Consider the following 25,998-nt stretch of genomic DNA (forward strand, 5'->3'; position numbering starts at 1 on the left):
ATGCATCTTTCTTTCTTTTTTCACAGACAAATCCTCAGGGATCACAACTGTCTCCAGACTCTACTGCAGCATCTGCGTTCCCACAGCCTGACCATAGTCAGCAACGCCTGCGGGACTCTCTGGAACCTTTCAGCCAGAAGCCCGAAAGACCAGGAGCTGCTGTGGGATCTGGGTGCAGTCAGCATGCTTCGCAACCTTATCCACTCAAAGCACAAGATGATAGCCATGGGCAGCGCTGCAGCTTTACGTAATCTCCTCACCAATCGACCCTTGAAATATAAAGATGCTGCGGTCGTGTCCCCTGGCTCTTGCATGCCCTCACTCTACATGAGGAAACAGAGAGCTCTGGAGGCAGAGCTGGATGCCAAACATCTGGCAGAGACCTTTGATACTCTTGATACTCTTGAGAAGCAGAGCCCCAAGCACCTGACCCTCAACAAGCCACTACGACACATTGAGAGTCTGGCAAAGGACTACGCTTCTGATTCTGGTTGTTTTGATGACGACGAGGCCCCGAACATGTCCAGCAGCCTAGATACCGGTAGCTTCTCCATGTTGTCTATGTTTCTCACCAACTCTAATTTCTTGCAAAACCAGCCTCGTAAGAGGGACAGTGAACCTGAACGAGACATAGATCCACCTCACACGGTGCAGAAGAGGCACGCCGCGCCTGATGATGTAGTCTCTGCCGCTGCAGAAAAGCTAGCAAAAAAGATTACCAACACAGTTGCAAAAATTGACAGGCTGGTGGAGGACATCACCATGCACACATCCTCTGAGGACAGTTTGAGCCTAAGCTCTGAGGATCACCTGGCTGACTGGCCTTATGGGATGGATGGACTCAATGAAGCCCGGGCAAGTTCATGCTCCCCCTGTCGACTTTCTGATACCAGCAGTTTGGTTCAAAGAGAACGTCTCAGCAGAGCCCACGCCCTCTTACGCCTGAAAACCACCCAAGCAAGCGTATCAACGGACAGCCTGAATAGCGGCAGCACTAGTGATGGCTACTGTGGGAGCAAAGACCAGATACGACCTGCTCCAAGAGCTTTAATGACGCAACAACAACGGCCTAACCAGCTTGACCTCAAAGTAGCTCATCAAGAGTATATCAATGTGGGGCCTACCATTCAGAATGAGTCTAACCAGCAGGATATTCCAGAGAGAGATTCTGTTGATAATAAAGACATTAAAGATGTGGAACTGGGCAACACAGATGCAGAAAAGAATCAGGATCCGCCAGTACAAACGCCTGTCAGTGCATCCACTAAAGTTTCCTCAGATGTCAGTATGACATCAATTAAACTGTCTCCTACTTACCAACAAGTCCCACTTATTCAGAGCATGGCCAAGTTCGGGGTCGCAAAGACAACTATCAATGTCCAGGCTGCACAAGCAATGAGGAGGCAAGCCTGGGTACCCACTGTGATGACAGGTGGAAGTATTACGAAATTTTCCCCAGTGACTTCCACCCGAAGTCCAACCATCGGGACAATGGAGACAATCCAAAAATACTCTGTGGAGAACACTCCTATCTGCTTCTCGCGCTGCAGCTCTCTGTCATCCCTCTCCTCTGGTGACGGAGCACTGGAAGGACAAAGTGAGAATGAGTTAGAGAGCGACTCATCATTAGAGATAATTGAAGTGGAGGACGGAGAAGTGGTGCAGAGGACCCAAGAGGATGAAACCTTGGAGGATTTGAGTGATAGCCAGCTGCTGATGACTGACTCAAAGACCTTCCCCAGCAAAGAGACAGATCCCATTGAGATCCCCTGTACTGCTAAAAAAGAAAAGGTGTTTCTCAGGGGAGCTTCGCCAGCCATACTTGAAGACAGATCTCCATCCAGTTCATCTGAGAACTACATTCATGAAACACCTCTGGTTTTAAGTCGCTGTAGCTCAGTCAGTTCGCTCGGCAGCTTTGAGTCTCCTTCTATTGCCAGCTCTATCCAAAGTGATCCATGCAGTGAGATGATTGACGGAACAATAAGCCCTAGTGATCTACCAGATAGCCCGGGGCAAACCATGCCTCCAAGTCGAAGTAAAACTCCATGCTGTGTTGAGTCAAATGGCCCAGAAACCCAGACCACGGGGATAGCGGGGCAATGGGAAAGCAGCCTGCGGAAATTCATGGAGATCTCTGACTCCAAGGAGAGGTTCAACCTTCCCCCTGACCTGGACATGATCTACTTCACAGTGGAAAAACCCACTGAGAACTTCTCTTGTGCGTCCAGCTTAAGTGCTCTGCCTCTTCATGAACATTACATCCAGAAAGATGTTGAACTGAAGTTAACCCCCCTACTCCAGCAACATGACAAAAATCTCCCTTTACCTGATGAGGATGAGCAAGGACTCGACAATGGGGAGAGATACAGTGAGGGCAACTCGGACGATGACATCGAAATCTTAAAGGAGTGCATCAACTCAGCGATGCCCTCAAAGTTCCGGAAAGTAAGACCTTCGCTAATGACCACTATCCCTCCTCATTTACTCAGTTCCCAGATCCGAAAACAAATAAATCTCCCTGTCTATATGATGCTCCCAAATGGCAAAACTCAAATGTGTCCTGGAAGGAGAATTGTCATCCCACAAAAAGAATGCAAATTTGATGATTCGTCCTTTACTGATTCTGCTGAGGGTACACCGGTCAACTTCTCCAGCACAACTTCACTGAGTGATGAAACACTTCGGTGTCCTGTGAAGGACAGGGGGGCTAAAGAGTGCACAGCTAAAATCCTGAAAAAGCAAGGGCTGGTTGACAATGAGGCAAAGAGGATTGAAGACTTGAGGATATTTTCACACTTCCACAAACCCAACAAAGTGAATTATTCCCCTGAGAGACAAATGAGTCGGACAACCAAGCATGTGATTCCCACTCAGAGGGTGCTCATGCAGAGCAAAGAGGTAGCAGACAGAGTGGCCAACCAAAAGAATCGCGATCAGTCTCCAAATCAGCAAAAAAGGCGTCATGGTCACAACAGAAAACTGGAACTACCTGTCATAAAGCAAAATACAGAAGGAAACCTCAATGCAAGATACCAAAAAGATAATACAATCTTTCGACAAATGACACAGTCTTCGGAGGACAGCAACAGCTTCTACGATGATAAAAATGAAGAAGTTATCAAACGAAGCAACAGAAAACAGATTAGGGACACAAGCAGAAACAATCTTTCCCGAAGCATGACAAACATAGGCAAGATAGACAACTCCCAAGGAAAGCCACGAGGCTTTCACAGGTTGAAACAAAATCTGATAAGGGACGAATCCATGGGATGTTTCTCACTCAGTTCTTCTCTTAGTTCGCTCAGTGACGCAGAGTTTGAGGATCATAAATCAAAAGCCCAGCAAATATGGTACAAGAACAGACACAACAAAACACTGAGTGTGGCACAACAGAATAAGTCTTTGACGATTCACTGCCCGTATGAAGAACAAAGCTCACCGAGCTCAGTCAGCATGGATTCAGAGGACGACCTCCTTCAGAAATGCATAACATCTGCCATGCCCAAGCAGAGACGGAAAACTCTTGCCAGGAAGAAGAAAGCAGAAAATTCCCCAAAACAGAAGTTCTCTGATGGGTGGGACATAGATGAGGAGATGGACAGTGATGATATGGCATGGGATAACGATTCTGACCTTAACAGTGTTGAATGGAGGGCCATACAGGAGGGTGCTAATTGTGTTGTCACTGGGCTGCAGGCATCAAAGTCTCAAGAGCCATCCTCAGAAGAAACTGAGTCTGTCCTGTCATTCATGTCCACATCCAGCTTCACACCCAAAGAAAGAAAGTTTGCTAAAGACAAAAATGCAAATAAGCCTCTAGACTTTGCACAGCGCAAGCCAGTTCCAAACTTACCTGTGGTTTTTAGAGGTAGGACCGTTATCTATACACCGAAAAAAGAGACACCTCCATCACAAAGACCTCCTCCCAGAAAAGTGCCAACCAAGACAGATGCCCCAAAGAATCCAAACCTTGCTCAACACAGATCAAAGAGTCTGCACAGATTAGGCCATCCCCAGGACATGGAACTGTCGCTTCCAAAGAGGAGCTCTACTCCACCTCCAAGGATACCAAAAAGTTCATCCTCTGGATCATCACAAAGCTCTACACCATCCAAACAGTCACAGAAGAAGATAACATCCCCAACTCAGTCAAATAAGTCTGCCCAGAAAAAGACAGCCACTCCAGCTAGTAGCCCACCAGCTACCAGTCCCCCTGAGAGAAAGGGACGCTCTACTGTTGTGAATCAAAATGAAAAATCTCCACCACCCAAAACACAAAAGTCACCTGTCCGAATCCCTTTCATGCAGAACTCAGTCAGGCAACCCAGACCTCTGTCACCGTTGGTGACTAACCAAATAGTCAACAGGCAAACCAGTCAGGTCAATGGAAAAAGGGTTCTACCAGCCAATCGACTTGACCTGGTTAGGATGACCTCTGTCCATTCAAGCAGTGGTGAGTCTGACCGAAATGGATTCTTGAGACAGCTGACTTTCATTAAGGAATCAAAGACTATGTTGAGACGTGACGGCTCTGCTCGCAACACACCAGGATCGCAGAATGGATCCCCCCGCAAAGCCGTTCCTGGAGCTTCGGCCGTCTTCCTTTGTTCATCTCGCTGTCAGGAGTTAAAGGCTGCAGTGCAAGCCCCGAGAAGGGTGCAAGTTAAGGATTCTGGACGAGCGCAGAAAGGCCAGAAGTCAAACCCTGGCCTTCAAAAGCAGACTACAGCCCTGTCAAGAGCAACATCCAGTGAAAGAGATCTATCTGCACGAAGACCAGCCAGGAGAACAAGCTCTGAAAGTCCCTGCAGGGTGGCCCAACGAAATGGGCCAGGCAGAATGGCTGGAGGCAGGCAGCAACAGGACAAAGACACCTTTAAACGGCATGCCTCATCTCCAAGCATAAACATACTGAGTCGGGTGACCAGCCGTTCTTCCCTGCGCTCGTCATCATCTGATTCTAGTGGAAGAGCAAAAAGCGAGGATGACACCAAGAAGAAAGGGCAGAGATCCACATCTCGCCACACCGATGGCGTTACTTGGAGAAGGATCAGGGATGAAGATGTACCTCAAATTTTGAAAAGCACTCTACCAGCCAATGCATTACCTCTGGTGCCTTCTCCTGATGAGGAAAAGCCAAAGCCACCAGCTCTTCCAGGAAAACTGCCAACTATTCTACTGGCATCTCGCAAGACAAGCGATGCAACTGTCCAGACAGAAGACTTTCCCAACAACAAGACCAACTCGAGCACCTCTCCAACAGTGGAGAGCGCTGCAGCAATGTCTGACGAAGTAGCGAGACTGACTCTCCTCAAGAAGATCAGTGCCACTTGTGGGAGTAACCTCCCAGATGCAGAATCAGATGGCTCACTGAGGAGCTACAGCACCACAGGAACATCAGACAGCCACATCGGAGGAGTTGTCACTTTCCGCCAAGGATCCCCGAGCAAGGCTGCCCGAGTCACCCCATTCAATTACATCCCCAGCCCCATTGCTTGCTGTCTGCAGGACACACCGAGCCAAACAGTCACAGTTGTCGAGAAGTCTGGGGAAAAAAGCGAGTTGTAGAGGATTTGTTCATTAACAGCCATCCAGGGTGGCTCAAGAATAAAAACTCAGCACCTAGATGGACACATGGGTGTGCTGGTCCTATACCTCGGGCATTGACACCGTACCTACCCCCGTACACTGCATTCACATTTTTCAATCTGAACAGCTGATTTGAACATCAGTTGACCATTCGTGCAGAGCTGGATGTAAGCATTGAGAGTAGGCCACCAAGGACTTTTAGTGATGCCCTTCAGCGAAATTTCTCACCTGAGAAGTGCATCTTTTTGTACTCTTCTTTTTTTGTATTTTTAGAATAACCATTACCCAGTGAAAAAAAAATACCTAAAAAATGGAACAAAAGACAGTTAATATGATGGCAGCACATAAATCACCATCAGTTGATACGGTCGATAACAATTTTATGCAAACATTTCGACTGGACTTCTGCCTGGAAAGGTCTGAACTGTGGCAGAATGTACAAAGACTATCCCCAGGGTCACTAATTCACAAATTCTCTCACAAATCCTCAGACTTTGCTTCAACACTTAAAGATGTTACAGGACAAGTAGGCCTAAAGAAAACATTTGTGATGAAACATTTCTTCAAATTCAGATTACAGTCATGTCTATTCCATAGGGCCATAAGGCCTCCTATATATCTATAGAAATGTTGCCCACAAAATTTATTATGTGTGCAACTTTTTACCAGGAAAAATTTGCTTTCTGCTCAAAATTTAAACCTTAAAAATAAAAAGGTAGAAATTTCTTATTCAAGGGTTTGATCCAGTATTTTACACACATATCCATTTTACAGTGATTGCATGTGTGGTTTAGTACAATACAACTAAAGAACTGCCATGAATTCTACTATAAAGTACAGAAAGATTTTCAGTTTTTAATATTGTCTGAAAAGTGAAAGTTCTGCTTGAATGTAGATTATTTGTTAATAACTCATAAACATGAGTGGGACAAAATTATTTGGAACCACTAACACCAAAAGTCATCAACTATCAGGCAACTTTGAAACCCTGTCAGGTGGAATTTCTGGTTTAGCTGTCCAGGTGTTCTTATTAAAGACCTTTAGAGAGTAATGTGTCTTTGAAAAATCCCAATTTAATGAATTAAATATTAAATTAATCCCACTGATATTGATGCAATAATCTATTCAATCCTGTTGGTATCTAAAGGCAGCAACCTGATCAAGCCCATACCCTCAGAATATAGTCATTTGAAGTAATGTTTCAACACAAATGTTCATTCCAACTTCAGCTGTTACACTGTTTCTTTCCCAGAAAATACTACAGCAAACTATCATATTCCAAAGTGTTAATCTCTCCGGGTGCTTCGCCCTCTGCAGTCTCGTATCTCAGTCAGTTCTGTAAATAACATGCGGGTGTACAGAAGCTCCCTGACAGCATGCTAATATATTCAGACTGTACACACCTGGAAACACCAAATAATGACACAAGTGTTAGTCAGTGGTGAAGTATTTTCTCAAGTCTGACGTCATCTGTAATCTCGCCGCAAATACCTGTTAATACAAACTGTCAGCACAGACCAACAATATACACGCCTCTGTTAATGCAACAGTGTTTATATTTGTGTTTGCTGCTAGATTCAGGTACCGTCTGATATACCAACAAGATCTTATGAAGGATGGCTGCGCACTGGGAGGATGGAGTTCTCTGGAAGTCTGTACAATGTCTTAATATCTGCTTAACTGTGTTGCTGTAACAGTAGTAATAGGTGGAGAAGAATATAAAGACAATATTTTCTGTAGCTGTACCATCATTTTATTATGTACGCCCAAAGACATGGATGGAATTAGTTAATCTATGTTAAGGGGCTGTTTATTTATTAAAAAAATAATTAATTAAAAAAAACTCTTACTGTATTCCCAAAAGCATGTACTGAATTAAACCCAAGTAGCCTCTGAATGCAACTTTTTAAAGTCCCAACAGCTTCTTAAAGATCTGAAGGCGATTCGTTACTGAAATCTGCCTTTTTACTGCCAAACGCTCAGTTCCAGCAGCTGCAACGCCGCGTTTAAAAGCCTATAAACCATGATGACAATATTTCAGGGAAAAATCAGTGAAAGCTGCAGCTTGTTTTTCATTTAAGTAGAATATTGTCAAGATTTGGACACTTAGTTTGGGATTTAGTTGTTGGACATTCATCTTTGTGTGATTTTGTGCACTTAAGTTGAGCTTTGGTTAAACTGGAGCTTGACAAGGTTCTTGTACTAATGCAGGAAGACAACAGATTAGAAGCCTGAGGTATGTCCAACTTGGCGATTTCGGCTGTCGTTAGCGTAACTTTTTACGTCCCAGTCCAAAACAGCTTGCAAGCAGTTTAACAGGCGAGAAACTGGCTCCATGTTACAACAGCTTTACTGTTCTTTACATTTCACGTGCTGTATGCATTATGTTTTGCAAAAATAAGATGAGTATTACGCTTGTTGTCATCCTGTACTGTAACTGGCTTTTCTGCAACTTAACTCCTCCTATCCAACTGCTCTGGAGAGGAGCATGCAGTTTACAGTTTTAGTAACAACATACCAGAATGATTTGTTGGATTTGTGACTGCATCAAGTTGGTGTTGGTCTGACTTTTTAAAATTAGTTTGAACTCCCATTTATGCCCTCATGTCCATTTCAGTCATGCGTCACTGCCCTCGTACTTCCATGCATCTTCCACGTTGCCATGGTTGTTAAAGTCATCCCATCCACTAGAGGGCAGTGCTGAGTTCAGGGTTCACTTCTGCACCGCTGTAAAGTTCTTTACAACCCTCCAGATACACCTAAAGTCATATAAATAAGATAAAACCATGCAGTTTTCTGGATGGTGGCCAAGGTAGTGGTCCAGAGAGAAAAAGTAGTGCTCTGAAAATTACCCACAATGCATCTTGAATAGGAGTGAGCGTTGATGGTTGCTAGATGGGTCAGTATGGACCACAATGCACTGCAAACAGGTCAGCAGGTTAAAATCAATAGCCCATTAGTTTAGCATCATTTTTGAACAGATATACAATAAAAAGAAAAGAAAATATTTTCACACAAGTTTGCACTGGATTTGGAACAACATGGTCGGGGTTGCCATGGTGACAGATCTGCAGCGAGGAGAAAATATCCCACTTCGTGTCCGAATCGCCACCGGAATGAGTTTACTGTCCTCTCCTATACAGTGCAGCTCCCAGTGGTGAAGGAGGGCTGAGGGAACACGGCCAGCTTCTTCTGCATCTTTATTTGGCGCTGTCTACGTCCTCTTCTTCCTGTTCCTCTTCTTCTTCTCTATTTGTGGCCCGTTCCTCTTCTTCTTCTCTAGTGTGTCTGTTTCTGAACTCAACACTGCCCCTGTGATTTGCTGGGAAACGAACTGAACTGTGTGTAACCGATGCAGGAGATGGGTGAAACTTGAGCATAAATGGACCTTTAGTATTTTTTTCGGTGAAACTAAACATTGACGTGTATTTAAAACGTCTGGTTTTAATCAGAGTAACTTCAGCTGTGGATTAAATAATCATTCAGAAAATAAATGAATCAGTGTTGAAAATAATTGTTTACAGTCTTAATGATTCAAGGACTGTACACATAACACATGCCTGGTCTGAGCTGGTTTTCTGGCAGGCAAAGGGAAATATCCGAACAGTTTCAAACCTGCAGATTCAAGCGGTGCATTTACAAACTATAACTGAGCGTTTGACATTAATAAGGCAGATTAAAGGTGGAGAATCGCTTCAGCAGCCCCTTAATACTCGAGACAAATAGCACCATCAGTGCTGCTGGCTTTGTTCACACCAAGCTGGAAACCAGTTTGTAGCTGAATCATGTTAAAACGTCTCGACCCACACACGAACGAAGCCACGCAGGCTTCACGGTGCCATGTGTAATAGGCAAACCAGGCGTGTCATTATAAATGTCTTCATCCAATAAAGCGTGACGTGTTTCCTTAAAGGTCTGTGTCGACTTTGTTTTGTTTGGGTGGCTGTGAACACATGAAACACAGAATAAATCAGCTGTTTTTGGTCTTCACTGAGCAGCAAACGGCAGAATGAGCTGACATGGTCCAGTAGATGTGGCCATTTCAGCTTCATCCGGACCTTCGATACCTGAACAGCATCTTCCAGATAAGAAGGAGTGAATCCGATGAAAATGCTTGAACTATTCTGGATAAAAGGGAGACTAATAGTGAAATAGTTGTATTCAACCAAATACTTGGGATGTTTTTTTTTTTTTTAATTTTCATGGTATACACATTTAAACCCATCAGTGACATGAAAAGGGGGAACTAGGTGTAGAACTGAGGTCCGGAGGGTCTGAAATGTAGCTTTCAGATAGATGCACAGTCTGATGTTGGGCTGAAGCTGCTGGATGTCCGCTCCTGGGAAGATTAGCAGCTTGTAAATAATCTCTCTCTGCAGAATGACAAACTCCAGATTGTTTGGGAATTACCTCATATATCTTCCTACAATGATGACACTTCTTTTTAACATCATTGCTGGTGTCTTTCCTCCTTGACATTGTCTAAACACACCTGAATGCTGCAGAGAGAAGCTCACATTGATGATTAGTTCATCAGTGTATTGATGAGCAGCACCTGGCTGCTGCTGACGCTTTTAATGCCAAGGAGGTAAGAGCCAAGCCAACTTTATTTATAATGCACTTTCTCACAGCTACTGCTAATTTACATATTAAAACATAAAACAATAAAATATAAGACAGAGAAACAATAAAAGCAAACTCATTTGGGATAAAATGCCAGTGAAAACAGGTGGGTCTTAAGAAGGGATTTAACACAGGACAGTGATGAAGCCTGTCAGACCTGCAGTGGGAAAGAGTTCCACGGAGCCGGTCCTGCCTCAGAAAAGGTCCTGTCCCCTCTGAGCTTCCTCCGTGTTCTCGGGACCTCCAGGAACCGCTGATCTGCTGACCGGAGGGTTCGGGAAGAGGAGTACAAGTGTAGCAGCTCAGAGAGGTAAGGCAGGGAAGCTCATTTAGAGACTTAAAAACAAACTTTAAAATGAATCCTAAAGAGAACAGGAAGCCAGTGCAGCAGTGTGGCTAAAACAGGATAAATGTTCTCTGTCTTACGTGTTCCCGTCAGCAGACCTGCTGCTGCATTTTGCACCAACTGCAGACGAGACAAACTTTTTATGTGACGCCAAAAGACAATTTTACACACGTTTATGTATTACAGGTTTGTTTTTAAGTTTTTTTTCCCCTTATATCTTGGAATGGAAACCTTCAAATTAAAAGCTGACTTTCCTTTATATTCAGGCCAAATGTGCCGTTTCTATGGTTACAGACATCCTGATTGAGCTGAACAGAAAAGCAAAGCTGGCCAGTGGATAAATACAGGAATGAAAAAGAGGCAAAAACCAAAATGTGTGTTTGCATTCAGTGTGAGCACATTTTTTACTTTATTGGATTAATCATCAGTTTGTAATCTGGAGTTGTAAATGTTTTAAAGGATCCACTTCTTCTAAACTTCCAACATGCCTTCTGGTAAAAAAAAACAAAAAAAAACAGGTTTAGTATCACCTCAGAGTGGGGAAAACTGACATTTGTGTCGATGTTTCCGAGACACAAGTTCTCATGTGGTGTAAGGTCAGAGGTCATGGCTCCACCAGAGTCTGGCTCAAGGTCACTCCGATGAGTTTGATGTGACTCGGTGAGTAAAAGATCTGCTCAAAGTGTCCAGAACAAAGAAAAAAAGGCCAGTTTGTGACATCAGTAGAGTCCAATTATTGAACTTGACCTTTGACCTCTGCCACTTCTCTGTCCAGCTGCTCCCCCGCCGCTTGCAGCTCCTCTCTCTGCTGTCGTAGTCGGCTTTGAGCTTCTTTTAGCTGCTCATTCAGCTCCAGATAGCGGCGACACTGTTGGAATCTGAGCTCCACCTCGCTGTCTACAGGGGGGGACGAGTCTGAGGACAAAACGGCAAAATAACGGTGAACCAGCAGCAGGTAAAATACAGCTTAAATGTAAGCATGAGACTTTGCTATTGTGGTGAAATATCTTTAACAGAGGGACAATGAAATCTGCATCTGATCGGATGAGAACCAGATTATTTTAAATGCTCTGAATATTTCAGGGCAGCAGTAAGAATACTGACGCTGCATCTTGCTGTGTTTCCACACTTTGGGAACATCTGTCTGGACTCACTTTGTCCCATTCTATCCAGGATGCTGAAGACCGGGTCGCTGGGAGAAGCTTTGCTGATGTCGTCCAGGATCTGGTCCACTGTAGGGGGTTCAGGACGGCTAGGTAACACCACCCGCTTCTTACTTTTAGAACCAATGTTCATTCTGCTGTAGAAAACTTCACCTCCTCCATCTGAAACACACGTTTCACACACTTTTAAAGAGAGGGTCAAATATCCAGCTTTCAGAAACCACACATTTGTTTTTATTTATTTCAACTTAAGATCTGCTACATGTTACACTCTGAACTATATTCTCTCTTAATACATTTACATAGATTATGATGTCCTGGTGTGGTTCTAATGCAGTCTGCAGCTCTGTCTCTGACTCGCATCGCATTTCTCTGATTTTAGTTAATTTATCCATCAGTGTACAATTATTTTGCAGTGATTGATCAAAATTCACGATATATGAATAAACATGTATTTTCTTCAAATCGGCATACGATAAAATAACAAAGAACTATTATCCATCCAAATTTGACCTAAATAATGCTAACTAATCCGCTCTCATCGTCCTATAAATTCAGCCAGTGATACTACTAACCAGCTGTATAAATCCATCTGATCGTGGTTATTAATTGCAGTTTGGTAAAAAATATTCTTAGCCGAATTTTTTAGAATATAAAGAAGAATACAAGTATTTCTTGGAATTAATAATTGCTGATAATTTCGCTGACAAGCGATTACAGATTTATTTTGCAAGATGTTGAACGGGATTCGGCACCGGGTTTAAAAAAAGTCATGCCGATCTGCCTCGCAGCTTTTTAATCTCAGATCTTACCAAAGTTTAAACGTCGTTGGGAATCCTCTGATGGGAATCGGTCGCAGTTTACTGCGAATTAAACCGGATTAGCAGATAAAAAAAATATCACTAAATCCTGATTGTCAACAAGAACAAGCGGAAGCCTAGGAATGGTGACGGAAGACGTACATGAATGCGTCACATGCCACGTCGGGATAGCGTTACTCCTGTTTGTTTGCTTTTTTCCCCTCTCATTCTCTCCCCTTTCCTTTTTCCTTTAATCTTACTATTTATTTATTTATTTATTTATTTATTTATTTATTTATTTATTTATTTATTTATTTATCTGAAACAGAATGTGTCATGGCTATGGTGCAACATCGCCACCTACAGGTTTGGAGGGTGTTCTACTTGACTACATTTTTGCTTGAATTTGTTGTTGCAAATTTTCCCTCTGAAGGACAAACTGATATTCTATTCTATACTATTCTATTCTATTCTATTCATGTTTCTGGAAATTGTGTCGTCTCATCAGAGAATACCAAATTTAAGCTCTTTGTGAATCCATTGCTTCAGTTTGACGCATTAAATACATTAAAGAATTTGCCTTTTAAGAATCATGTGTCAAAAATAAATCACACATCCATTGGGGCTAAGAATTTCTAATAATTTCATCTATGAATGAGAAATTTTATACTTTTAACAGATACAAGTCCAAAGAACATAAATTTAGTGTTTTCACTGACCAACTTTATTGTCTTTAGAAAATATAAACAAATTTTAAAGTTTGATGCCAGCAAAACACTCAGAAAAGTTAAGAGAGAGGAAATAAGACAGAAAAGTTGATAGAATATACAACTGACAGCAATCTGGAAGATTCTACAATCAGCAGATTAATTGGTGACAGGTGATGGTGCCAGGACTGGGTATAAAAGAAGCATTTGAAAAAGGTTTAGTTTAGTGGCAGGATGTGACAAGTTGAGTTTAAAAGTTTGCTTTTTTCAGGAAAACAGCCAGTTAAGAGATTTGTCGTGATGGATATATAGATTTTTTTATGCAGATGAGGAAAAACAGAACCAAGGAGGCTGCTTTATGACGAAGATAATGGTGATGGAATGGAAAAAATGCAAAGTGGTTTCATACAGACTGATTCCTGAGTGGAAAACACTCCACATGTTCTCTCTCTGGTATTTTCTTTTAAATATTATAATTATCCTTTTTTTTTTTTTTTTTTTTTTTTTTTCGTAGCTTATTACGAGAGTTTTCAGTTGCAGTTGGGTTAGTTTTAGGCACTCAACCCTCTCTCAAGCAAACAGGCTGGTCTGGCAAAGCCAGCTGTTGACATGAGAGAGCCAGTCTGAAAAGTGATGAATCTCCTCCACTGTGACTGAAATGTTGATGAAAGAAAAGAAAACAGAAGAATTAACTGTCTCACGGTGGTCGTGAGCTCAGTTCAGTTTTAATCTGAGCGAACTGAACTTGGACTTGATTTGAAGTGGTGGTGAGGTGTAGCTCAGAGAGTCCATCTGGGTTCATTAAGATCAAGTTTCTGGAGCTTAAAAAGACACTGAGATCCCCAAATCACAGAAAACAAGAGACTGTAATCAGTTTCTGCACTACAGCGATACAACATGTGATGGATGAAGGAAGTCCGTCTCTTCCACTGGAGCAGGATCCGTCGTGATGAAGAGGAAAAATCTTCACTCCTCTTCTTCACGGAGTCTCCTCCTCTTCCTCTGCTGCTATCTGACTGCCTGAAAACAGCAAGAAACGTAACATGATGAGTTATTAATGGATTTATTGATTGAAATTCTTTAAATAATTCGTCAAAAAACTTATATTTAATAATTCATATAAGAATGTAGTTTAATATCTCAAATAATACACACAGGTAGAATCCATCTTTTCTCCTTTAATGTTGCTCTTAAACACTGAAAATTGTCATTTTTGCTCTGTTTTAAAGGGATTAGTCATACAGGAAGAGTATTATTAATATTTTAATCATTTTCTGGACAATAATATGCCAACATTAAACAAACTGAATGAAGCAATATGTAAAAGAATAAAAACCAAAAAAAAAAAAAAGTATTTTATGAAAGGTTGTTTTTTTTAGACGCAGATCTAAATGTTAAAATAAAAACTGCTTCCACGCGGCTCAGAACAGGAGGCTCTTTAACCTGCATGTTCCTGCTGATCTGAGGCTTTCTGGGAGTTTCATCCAGACATGTGGAGCATAGAAGCTGAATGCAGCTTCTCCAGCTCTACTTCTGACTCTGGGAACAGATAAAAGACCAGATCCAGATGACCTGAGGTGTCCGGTAGGTTCATACTGGGTCCAGAGGTCCTGAACCAGTCAGAGCTTCATGGAGCAGAACTTTAAAATCAGATCTTAACATGTGAACATGTTGTCAGGTCACAGCCGTCTGCTATGAAGCTGCATTTTGGCCTTTATGTTCCACCTCTGTTCATACCAGCATGTTAGCTGCATGCAGAGGTGGTAATTCCTGGTCCAGAAACGTTTAGAACAGGTGTTTTCACCGACAGGCTCGTTTACCTGGCAAATAAACTCTGCTCATTAAATTCAGCTGGTTTGGTGACGGGTCGGAACCGCTGCCGGACAGGATTGTTCCTTCCTGGACCAGGAATCTAACCTCCGGCTGCATGTGACCAAATCCAGCTCAGACCTGGTAAATGTTGCTTTTGTCGTTTTGTGACGTTACAACATGTCAGTCTATACGTGCCACAACCTTTTGGGACTGTGATCATGCTAATTAACCTCTGCTGACACATACAGCTGTCAGCAGACAGATAACTGGAAGGGGTGTTTGAGAGCAACTGTTTAGTGACTTACCATCAATCTACTCCAAGTTCATCCTGATGTGCAAATAACAACAAACACAAGCAGCAGTTATAGACCAACATCTTTACTGGTGAAGAATCTGGGCTCTAGTTTCTGCTCAGCGGTCTGGGAAGCACATCATGAGCTGTTTTCTCTCCACCTGATGATAATGCAAATACCAACATTTGATCCAGACTTGTGCACATTTTCACAGTTTTGTGGTAAAATCCCAGAGGCTGCAGAATGAGTGACATCAGCAGCTAATCTTCTGGAGCATGCATGCTAGCAACAACTCCAGACACCAAACAAATAAATGAAATGAAGGTTTCTGTGCACATTCTGCAGAGATTATCTGGTGTTTATATGTGAGAACAGCTCAAGTCTGATTGCATAATGTGTTACATTCAACTCAACCTGACTGATGCATCTCCACCGCGTAGGCCTGCGCTAAGGAGAAGAGGCTTTCAGACATTTATCTGATATAATGTGCAAGAAATTCCATCTTCACTCACTTTGGCTTCAGTTAGACAATTAAATGAGTAAACTTCATGTTATTGAAGGCATCCCTGATTTTCTAGGTCACAGTGAGGTGGAGCAGCCATATTTTTGGACGTTGAAACTAACAGGTGGATCAGTCAGGTGGAGCTGAAGTAGAAGGAAAGGAATGGGGAGGTGGTGGGGGGGGGGACTGTTCAGGCCTGTTCAGGTCTGCAGCCAAATCTGCATCTCTGTGTCCATGAAGAAGAAAGAAACGTTTTACTTTAAAACCCCTGAGGTCCCCCAGTAAAAGGATTCTAAGAAGCTGTGGTGGCAAACTGGGCCGTGGACCACCTTTAGGGGGCTTCTCCTAAACTGCCTGACCTAAAACCTGCTACTTTCAGAGACAATGTCCACATGTTGTACTGTGATGCGATAGAGGTCGGGAGCTACAGCTGCATCATCCAAACAGATAAATCTTCATCCTGAAAGTGTTTTAGATGAACCTCAGACCTTCTTGTTTCATTTTCATGTATTCTTCACCAGTAACGCGTCTTTCAAAATGATCCAAGTAGAACTTGTGGCTGCAGATACACTCGTTTAATTACAGGGAGGAAATTTCTGAGCCAAACGCAGTCTGTAAAATGTTGTGTACTGATAACAGTTATTGAGAAATGTGATTATTTTCTCTTCTGTACTCCTTTCTCTTTGGTTTGGTTTGGTAGGCTGCCGTCACCTGAAAGGAGTGTTGCAGTAAAAATCAACAACTACACACAGAAAATTCGGAAGAGGAAATAGAGGGGAAAAAAAACAGGATGTTTAGAGGAAGGCAGTTCTTGGCTTTATGGATGTGTGTGATCGCATTTGTTTCTCTTTGTTCATGTAAATCCTGAAAAGAAGCGGGCCGGTTCTGGTTCCTGCATGTTGGTGTGAATCTTCTCGCTGGTCTTATTGAACCCGAGTGAAGAAAACCGCCGTAGACGTTGTTTCTGCCCGGACGCTTTTCAGTGTGACACACAACTTTTATGTTCCTGTCACACTTTCCGGCTGCCTTGCTCTCATTTAATTATCAATAAAAAAAAAAGAAGTCATTTTTCAACATTAACGAATCGGAATTGAACCGGCACGTCGTGGATTGTGATGAATCGATTAAACAGTGAATCGGCATATTTACACAGCAAACCTTCACAAAACAACGTGCAGCACAGCGAAGAGAGCAGAGCTGAAAACACGAAACCATCAAGATAAAAATCCACTTTTCTGACTCCCACCCTCTGGCGTTTTAACCCTTTTCATGCTGTATGGATCATATTTGACACACTGTATAAAGTTTTGGGACTTTTTGTACGACTTGATGTAAAAACTTTGTTTTCTGGCCTCTGGTGGACACAGTGATGATACAATAATGGACTACAACTATTTTGACATAAAACATGTTAAAATGGTTTCATGTTTCATGAATATTTAACATTTTCACATAGAGACAGAGCTGAACTTTTACATTCTAGTTAGTTGAGGGTCAAAATCAGGGTTCATGCTAATTCTGACCACAACACGTTCACTGACTGTGTCACTGGGCTGCTATCTAGCACCAAACCAGCTGACTTACCACGCTGGTTAACCAAGGAAAGGCTGGAACAGGTGACAGGACAGCGATGTTATCAGGTCATCCATTTATTCATCAGCTCAACACACAAACACTGCATGAAGGTGTTGAAAGTGTTGCCTACAACAGATGAACATCTGGAATATCTTTGATTATATGTAGGATTCAATAGCTTTTAATCAATCCAAGCAGCAAACAGTCCTTTTGTAATGATCATTTTATTACAGCTAATGTAAAATAATAATGTTGAAAATAAATGCCCAGAAAAAAGGGAATAAAAATAAAATTTAGAATTAATAAATAAAATTTACAACAAAAAAAAGGTTGTAAAAATTAATAGACATCCGAAAAACAGACCAAAAATGTTTAATAATTTAAAAAAAAAAAAAAAAAAAAAAGGTGAAAATTGTGGGGAAAAAGGTCCCCAAAATTACAGTAAAATGAACAAAATATAGTCTAATTTAAATTTCCATAAAAACTGAAAAAGTTCCAACATAATAATTAAAGTGAATCCTGAAAGTGTTAATAAATACAAATGAAATAAATAAATATGAACAAAAGTCTGAAAATATTTTTGTCTGAAATGAAAAGGGTTGTTTATTAAGAAAACTCAAATAAAGACTGAATTCCAACAAACCTGCAATTCTGTGTTAAATTTTAATAAAAACAGAATGCAGAGATTTGCAGATCTCTGAAAATCTAAATTCATTTTTATTCCCAACAGAACATCAACTTTTTACATGTTGAGAAATACTGATCTATTCCCAGTTACACCGGTCTGGTTACAGACCTGTTCCCAGTGAAACCAGTCACTGTCTCCGTCCACCTTTCTGTCCAGATGCCAGAAACCGCTGGAAACTCGAACCACAGCCAGCTCAGAACAGACCTAAACCCAGGCGGCGTCTACGCGCTCTGTCTCTACGAAGCTTTAACCACAACTTGGCTGAACGTCAGATCTGCATCCATCGCTCCAAGTTGGAGTGAGCTGAACTGGGAGGAGGTGGGGGAACACATGCAGATACTTACTGGTCTTTCCTCTTCGCTCGGCTGTAATGGAGCGACTTTAGCCGTTGAGGTTTGTGCAGAAGAACTCGGTAAACTCTTCGGTTCAGATTGAGTGGCTGGTGCTACTGGTGTCAACAGGGTTTTATTCTTCACCAGAGTGGTCAGGACTGCAGGAGAAGCAGGCAACAGAAGGGAGGTTTATCCACTTAAACAGGAGGAAAGGGCTCAGCTATGGTCTTACTGGTTTAGGACTGGCAGAACCTTCTCTGGTGAGGTTCTCTGCAGCGCTCATGGCCTTCCCACCGAGGTTGCTGACCATGTTGTCCACTGTGGCCTCGTGGCGGAGGAAGACTGGCCGAACCACCTTATTGTAAATGATCTGGGAGCCGTTCCATGACATGGGGGCCATGCACCACAACAGGAAGAGACACTGCAGCAGCACAGAGAGGATCACTGGGGTTAATCTGGAATAGTTTAAAATCTTTCTCCTTCCATATAAAACCAGGCTCCACTATATATCAAAGACCTCATTGTTCCTTATATACCAAGTAGAGTACTTCGTTCGCAGACTGCAGGCTTACTTGTGGTTCCTAGAGTCTCAAAGAGCCTTTGGTTATCAGGCCCCTCTCTTATGGAATAAGCTCCCAGTTAGTGTTAGGGAAGCAGACACCCTCCCCACCTTTAAGACTAGGCTGAAGACTTATCTTTTTGATAAGTCCTATAGCTAGGGATGGTTAGCATCCCTTAGTTATGCTGCTATAGGTTTAGACTGCTGAGGGACATTTCCTGATACACTGAGCTTCTTTCTCTCTCTCTTTCTTTCACCCCCCCCCCCAACTCTAACCCTAACCCAATGCATCATTATCATCATCCATGTATGTAAATGGACTTGGTAAATGGACTTGTACTTCTATAGCGCTTTTCTAGTCATGCAGACCACTCAAAGCACTTTACACTACTTGTCACATTCACCCATACACTCATCCAACACACTCATGCCCCGATAGGGGGCTGCCCCCCGATAGGCACATCGGGGGGCAGCTTGGGGTTCAGTGTCTTGCCCTAGGACACTTTGGCCTGTTAGGGGAAGCCTGGAATTGATCCCCCAACTTTCCAGTTGAAGGACCACTGCTCTTCCTCCTGAGCTACAGCCGTCCATGTCTCCTGTCTCAGCAGGTCTCCCTGGCCGGGAGTAGCAGTTCCTGTTGTCTGTTGTCTTTCTGTCCTCTTCCCCCCACACAGCAGAGGCAGATGGCTGCCTGTCCTGAGCCGGGTTCTGCCGGAGGTTTCCTTCCTGTTAAAAGGGAGTTTTTTCCTTCCCACTGTCGCCAGTGTGCTTGCTCAGGATGGGAGATTGAGTTGGACTCAACTCAATCTGTTGGTTTCCTTATATAGGCTGTTATGAATTGGCTTTCATGATGTTTTCTTCTCTGTCTGTAAAGCGTCTTGAAATGGAATTGCCGATATTTGACGCTATATAAATAAAGTTGAATTGAATTGAAAATCAACTACGTTCTGTAACTGCTGTCAGGAACAGACTGAAGGGAGAGTCCAGATGTGTAGTTTTGTACAAATAAACTTAGAAATAAAAAAAACTTTCTGAATCCTTTTGAAATGTTTCCGTTTTTTCCAGCTTTATCCTCACAATGACCTCCCAGCTGTGTGGCTTCTTACCTTAAACGCGTAGTAAAACGGAAACCAGTAGAGGAAAATGTCTGAGAAGAACTCCCCCAGGCTGAAGACGCCGTACACCACCCAGTAAGTCAGCCATTTCGTGTCGTCCTCTTTGCACGGGCTTTCGATAGCTTTGATTCTGCAGACAATCGAAGTTTTGCAGGAAGTTTTAGCAGCAGCTCTAGAAAGTTGTGCATATCTAACATCTACAGCAGACACCTCCAAATCTGGAGCACCGGTTTCCTGCAGGTACTGAATGTTTCCCTGCTGCAACACACCTGATTCAAATAAACTGGATCTCCAACAGCTGGTTGTGAAGTTCTGCACAGGTCCATTAATGGCCTGTTCATTTGAATCAGGTGTGTTTCTGCAGGGGAACATAATACCTGCAGGACACCGGCCCTCCAGGACCGGATCTGGAGATCTCAGTATGCCTCATGGCACAGAAAATAACCAGAGGTTGAGGGGAAACGCGACATATTTTCCGAGCTAGGAGATGCGTTTGGCCCAGTTATGGCCCACATCTGCAGTTTTCTTTGACATGACGAGCACCTGTGGGCCACATCAAATTGTGACAAACCTCACGCTTGGACCACCTCTGGCCCATACCACACCTCCTGTAATCCACGTCAGCATCTGGACCACATGTGGCCCACAACACACCTCCTGTAATCCACGTCAGCATCTGGACCACATGTGGCCCACAACACACCTCCTGTAATCCACGTCAGCATCTGGACCACATGTGGCCCACAACACACCTCCTGTAATCCACGTCAGCATCTGGACCACATGTGGCCCACAACACACCTCCTGTAATCCACGTCAGCATCTGGACCACATGTGGCCCACAACACACCTCCTGTAATCCACGTCAGCATCTGGACCACATGTGGCCCACAACACTCTTTAACTGAGCCATAATGTAGCCGGATTAGGCCCAAACGTGTCTACTATGGGCTGTCCGCCTTGGCGCCATGAAGGCTGCTGTCACTTAACAGGACTCCAACCACCGTAGTGTTCCTGAATGTTTAAGACTTTGTTTTCAGTTTGAGATTCTCTAAATTCACGGAGTTTCCCGTGTTAGTCTGTAATCTTGTAGAGTTTATCTGATTCCCCTGGTGGTCTGTTACTGATCATCACACCTGCAGACACGCTGTGCGTCCATGTTTGTTGGAAGCATGTTCATTCATTTGGTGACATGTGGATATATAAAAGATAAAGCAACATATAAATCAGTGTTAAACTTGAGAAGAAAAAAAGGAATCAACTTACGAGTAATAGGCAGGATAAACGAAGCCGATCAGATTGCAGAGGAGCGAGGCACCATATCCGTACACCAGGTAGAGTCCAGTCAGCGAGACGGCACCTGGACGAAGACACACGTCAGCTTCACTCTGGGGCAGATTTAAGATCTGCATTTATGTAGCTGCAAACCAGCGATGCATCTGTTTCATCCTTCCTTCCAGCACTATGTTATTAGCTTATTTCTGCATCGTATGTCATGTAAAACAGTGTTTTTCAACCGCTGTGTCATGGCACATTAGTGTGTCATGAGAGATCATCAGGTGTGTCCTGAGAAATGATCCAATTTCACCTAACTGGTCTAAAAAGCAGCTCTGTGTTCATCCAAACAGGTCCTGGTGAAAGATAATAAAATTCCTTCATTTTGTATTTATCTGATTTCTATTCAAGAGGCTTCAACGTGATGGACTTTATATTAATAATATAGACTTTAAAATGAAAAAACATTTTGGTTTGTGGTGTCCCTTGTGATTTTTCGGTGAAAAAAAGTGTTCCTTGGCTCGAAAAAGGTTGAAAAACACTGATGTACAAGACGATTCAAAGTTCTACATAAAGCATTAAAAGCACCACAGCAGGGTGCAGCAAGCATTAACCACAAACTTTTAAAAGAAATAAAGTTAAGCTCATAAAACCACATAACGTCATCACAGACCTTCGAGAATGTAATGAGGGAAATGAAGCTAAAATAGCTCTGTTTGGGAATAAACACCGTTAAGTTCTTGGTTAGTTAAAGTTATAGGATGAAGTTAAAAGTAAGTCACTCAGTTCTGCTGATAATTTTCAATGAAATAATCAGAATTTTAATAACAGCAAAAAAGATTTTTCTTCAAAGAAGTTAAGATATAATTAAACATATCATTCCCAGTTTAAGAGATGAGATTACAGAGAAGTGTGGGGACAATATTAACGTGTGTTTCAAGAAAAAACTGTAATAATTACAAATCTAAACAAAACTGTAAAAACCAGATCACAGCAAAAAGATCTGAACACATCATTCAGTCCTGAAGTTTAAAAGTCTGGAAATTTTGGTGTTGTGACCTCAAACTGCAGCTTACATCAGCAAACAGCTGAGATTTTCCCCGAGATCCTGTTATGTGATGCAGATGTGAAGATCCTGCAGCCTGAGTTGCACAAGCTGGAAGTCTTCCACAGATAATCCAGGTTGACTTACAGTCGCAGAAAGATGCTGAAAGCTGCAGTTTTCACTGTTAGACATGATGGAGGACAACCTGCCTGTTGTCTAGTGACAGACTCACTAATCCTTAAAAACAGCTTCCAACCTGGCAACAAAGTGAACGTTAAAGCCTCATTTCTGAGCGGAGAGAAAAAAGCAGCTGAGAGCGAACCGGAAACGATGAAGAAATCCGACCTACCTCTGATCAGCTTATGCTGCTGTTCAGTCATGGAGGCCGCTCTGCTCTGCTGCTCGTCCCTCCAGATAATCTGCTTTAACGTCAGCGCTCAGAGCAGGAGCCAGGAGCGCCAGGCACCACGCTGACATCATGTCCTCCTCGCTGTCACTGATCCACTCTCAATGCTCTGCTGTTCCCTGCTGGCTGCATTCACCAGGACCCGACACTCACACTGGACCTCTCCTGAAGTCTCTGCAGACTCACAACTTCCTGATCCTGGTCCTGGAGGTCTTCTACGCTACATGTTTAGGATGTTTCCTGCCCTCAACACTCCTAGTTTAGACTGAGTCCTCAGCAGGCTTCTGCAAAGCTTGACGATAAGTTGACAAGCTGAGCTGTGCATCTGAGACCGTGTGCCAGAGCAGGACCGTTCACACCAGGTGTCCACTGATGGCGTGAACCTGTCGGGCAGGACTCATCAAAGCAGCTTCGGAGTTTAGTTTTTGGTTTCAACCAGCAGCTACATGTCCCCCGTTCATCTCTGATGTCTGTGGGGACCGTCTTGTGCCAGGCCTGGGGGAACCCAGGTGGGAACCCATAATCAACCTTTTCTCAGGTCTTTATTGGCTCAGCAAGGTGGGGGCTGTGCTGTGGAGGGGCTGGTTGTCTGTCTGTCAGCAGCATGACTCAAACATGATGGACAGACTTTGACGACTTCCTCAGGAAATGGAAAAAGAAACAATCCAGGTCCTCATCTGGGTTCAGGAATTCTTTACTCTGGTGAGGTTGGGAAACTTTTCCATAACTGCTTCTGCGTCAGTGGATGCCAGAGTCATCAGCAAAACAATGATAATCATGTTAACCCAGGCCAACCCAGGTCAACTCAGGCCAACCCAGGCCAACCCAGACCAACCCAGATGTACCAAGGGGAACCCAGGCAAACCAGGCAAACCAAAACCAACCTTGGCAAACCCAGATGAACCCAGACCAACCATGGCAAACTCAGACCAGCCCATGCCAACCTAGACCAACTCAGACCAACCCAGGTGTATCAAGGGGAACTCAGGCAAACCAGGCAAACCAAAACCAACCTTGGCAAACCCAGATGAATCCAGACCAACCATGGCAAACTCAGACCAGCCCATGCCAACCTAGACCAACTCAGACCAACCCAGGTGTATCAAGGGGAACTCAGGCAAACCCAGGCCAACCCAGATGAACCCAGGCCAACTCAGATGAACCCAGGCAAACTCAGCCGATCCATTCGAACCCAAATAAACTCAGGAGAACCCACATGAACCCAACTGAACCCAGACAAACCCAGATGAACCCAGACCAACCATGGCAAACTCAGACCAGCCCATGCCAACCTAGACCAACTCAGACCAACCCAGGTGTATCAAGGGGAACTCAGGCAAACCCAGGCCAACCCAGATGAACCCAGGCCAACTCAGATGAACCCAGGCCAACCCAGATGAACCCAGGCCAACCCAGATGAACCCAGGCCAACTCAGATGAACCCAGGCCAACTCAGATGAACCCAGGCCAACTCAGATGAACCCAGGCAAACTCAGCCGATCCATTCGAACCCAAATAAACTCAGGAGAACCCACATGAACCCAACTGAACCCAGACAAACCCAGAGGAACCCAGACCAACTCAGACCAACCCAGGCCAACCCTGGGGAACCCAGATGAACCCAAGTGAGCCCAGATAATCCAAAGCGAACCAACCCAGATGAACCCAGGAGAACCCAAATGAACCCAGGCGAACCCAGATGAACCCACGTAAACTCAGACAAATCCAAGGGTACCCAGACATTTAGGCAATCCCAGATGAGCGCAGGCAAACCCACATAACCCAGGTGACCCATGTGAACCCAGATAAACCCAGATGAACCCAGATAAAACCTGATGAACCAAGGAAAACCCATGTGCCCCGTGAATGAACCTAGGCAAACCCAGATGAATCCGGGAGAACCCAGACAAACCCAGACGAGCCCAGGTGAACCAAATAAACCCAAGCAAACCCAGACAAACCCAGGCAAACCTAGCTGAACCCAGATGAACCAAGATGACCCAGACCAACTCAGACCAACCCGGATGAACCCAAGTGAGCCCAGATGAACCCAGGCAAACCCAGTTTAATCCAGACGATCCATTTGAACCCATACAAACCAAGTCAAACCCAGATGAACCCATGTGAACCCAGATAACACCAGATGAACCCAGGAAAACCCAAGTGCCCCCCAGATGAACCCAGGCAAACCCTTTTGAACCCAGGCGAATCCAGAGGGACCCATGTGAACCCATATGAAACCAGATGAACCTAGGAAAACCCAGATGAACCCAGACGGACTCCATTGCAGTAAATTCCAGACTTTTCCAACCTTTTGCTTAATCTCCGTGTCTAACAGTGTTTTTTTATTCCCTTAGGACTTTTACTGTTTTCACCCAGAAATCTGAGCAGTAAAAACCTTTGTTGTCCTTTCTGGGTCGATTTTTAGGCGTTTTGCTTTCTTCAACAATGATTTTCTGCCTGATTGCTACTGTAATTGATATTTTTCTAATAGCTTGTTTAGATAGATCCTCCGTCTCACAACACCTAAATGGACATGGATTACGCCCACTAGTTCACACTCAGCTGCTCTTACTGAGGCACGCACACATACTCATATGCTGAGGTAGCGGGAATGAGCATGTAGAAATCCTATTTTCTCTCCTATTTGCTGTTTTCCTGCTTTTTGTTTGGTGGAATCAACATTTCCTCTTCGTAGATTTTTGTTTTATGTTTGTTTTGGATTTTACTGGTGGTTGTTGGTCATTGTTGATTGTGTAAAAACCAGTAGAGGTCTCTGTCAGTTTAACACAAAAAGAGAAATAAAGCTTTAAATCAGGTGAAAAAGGCCTCAGCAGGATAAATGACGCAGGAAACATTTCCAGCTTTCTGGATCCACACAGCAGCTGTTCATGTGAGGATTAACTGAATCCTCTTCGGTTTTCTGTCTGGCAGGTACCAATCTGCTGAATCCAAACCAGACGGATGCAGAATCTTCTAGAAACTAATGCACATGACTGAGCAGGTTACACAGCAGGGGACACCTCACTCACCCCCTGCGAGGACCTTCTTCCTGATCCCCGTCCTCTCCTCCACCTTCCCCAGAAAGTCCGTCACCACGTTCTTCTCCTTCAGGAAGTTCTCAGCTCGCTCTTTTATGGAGTAGAAGACGTCCAGCAGGCCCAT

At 43.5% G+C, this 25,998-nt stretch overlaps 3 protein-coding genes across 3 annotated transcripts in view; 1 reads left to right on the forward strand and 2 right to left on the reverse strand.

Annotated features, from left to right (window-relative positions):
- apc2 (APC regulator of WNT signaling pathway 2) overlaps positions 1-5,571 on the forward strand; it is a gene marked incomplete at its 3' end in the record, with an annotated part of 28,507 nt that extends 22,936 nt beyond the window's left edge. The window contains exon 13 of the mRNA XM_079245175.1: positions 27-5,571. Within this exon, the coding sequence (XP_079101301.1) occupies positions 27-5,571 (5,545 nt within the window). The remainder of the gene's footprint in view (positions 1-26) is intronic.
- A 5,381-nt stretch (positions 5,572-10,952) lies between these two features.
- Positions 10,953-12,671, reverse strand: cUnh19orf25 (chromosome Un C19orf25 homolog). The gene is made up of 3 exons (XM_079244704.1): positions 12,537-12,671; positions 11,716-11,886; positions 10,953-11,476 (listed from the first exon to the last, which is right to left on the reverse strand). The coding sequence occupies exons 2-3, from the start codon at positions 11,855-11,857 to the stop codon at positions 11,295-11,297; spliced, it is 324 nt and encodes a 107-aa protein (XP_079100830.1). The 5' UTR covers positions 11,858-11,886; positions 12,537-12,671; the 3' UTR covers positions 10,953-11,294.
- Positions 12,672-16,477: 3,806 nt separating this feature from the next.
- On the reverse strand, positions 16,478-25,998 carry reep6 (receptor accessory protein 6; the record flags this gene model as incomplete). Its single annotated transcript, XM_079245176.1, has 6 exons — positions 16,478-16,549; positions 18,446-18,591; positions 18,686-18,854; positions 20,099-20,237; positions 21,374-21,467; positions 25,866-25,998. 6 exons carry the CDS (start codon positions 25,996-25,998, stop codon positions 16,478-16,480), a joined length of 753 nt encoding a protein of 250 aa, XP_079101302.1.

Source organism: Telmatherina bonti (assembly GCF_933228915.1).
Source record: "Telmatherina bonti genome assembly, chromosome: 8".
Lineage (NCBI taxonomy): Eukaryota > Metazoa > Chordata > Actinopteri > Atheriniformes > Telmatherinidae > Telmatherina > Telmatherina bonti.

Excerpts from the sequence above, each read along its gene's own strand:
- cUnh19orf25 (XM_079244704.1), bottom strand. The coding sequence starts at position 11,857 with ATGAACATTGGTTCTAAAAGTAAGAAGCGGGTGGTGTTACCTAGCCGT. Across the intron at positions 11,477-11,715 it reads CCTGGATAGAATGGGACAAA|ACTCGTCCCCCCCTGTAGAC; the intron begins GTGAGTCCAGAC and ends TTTTGTCCTCAG.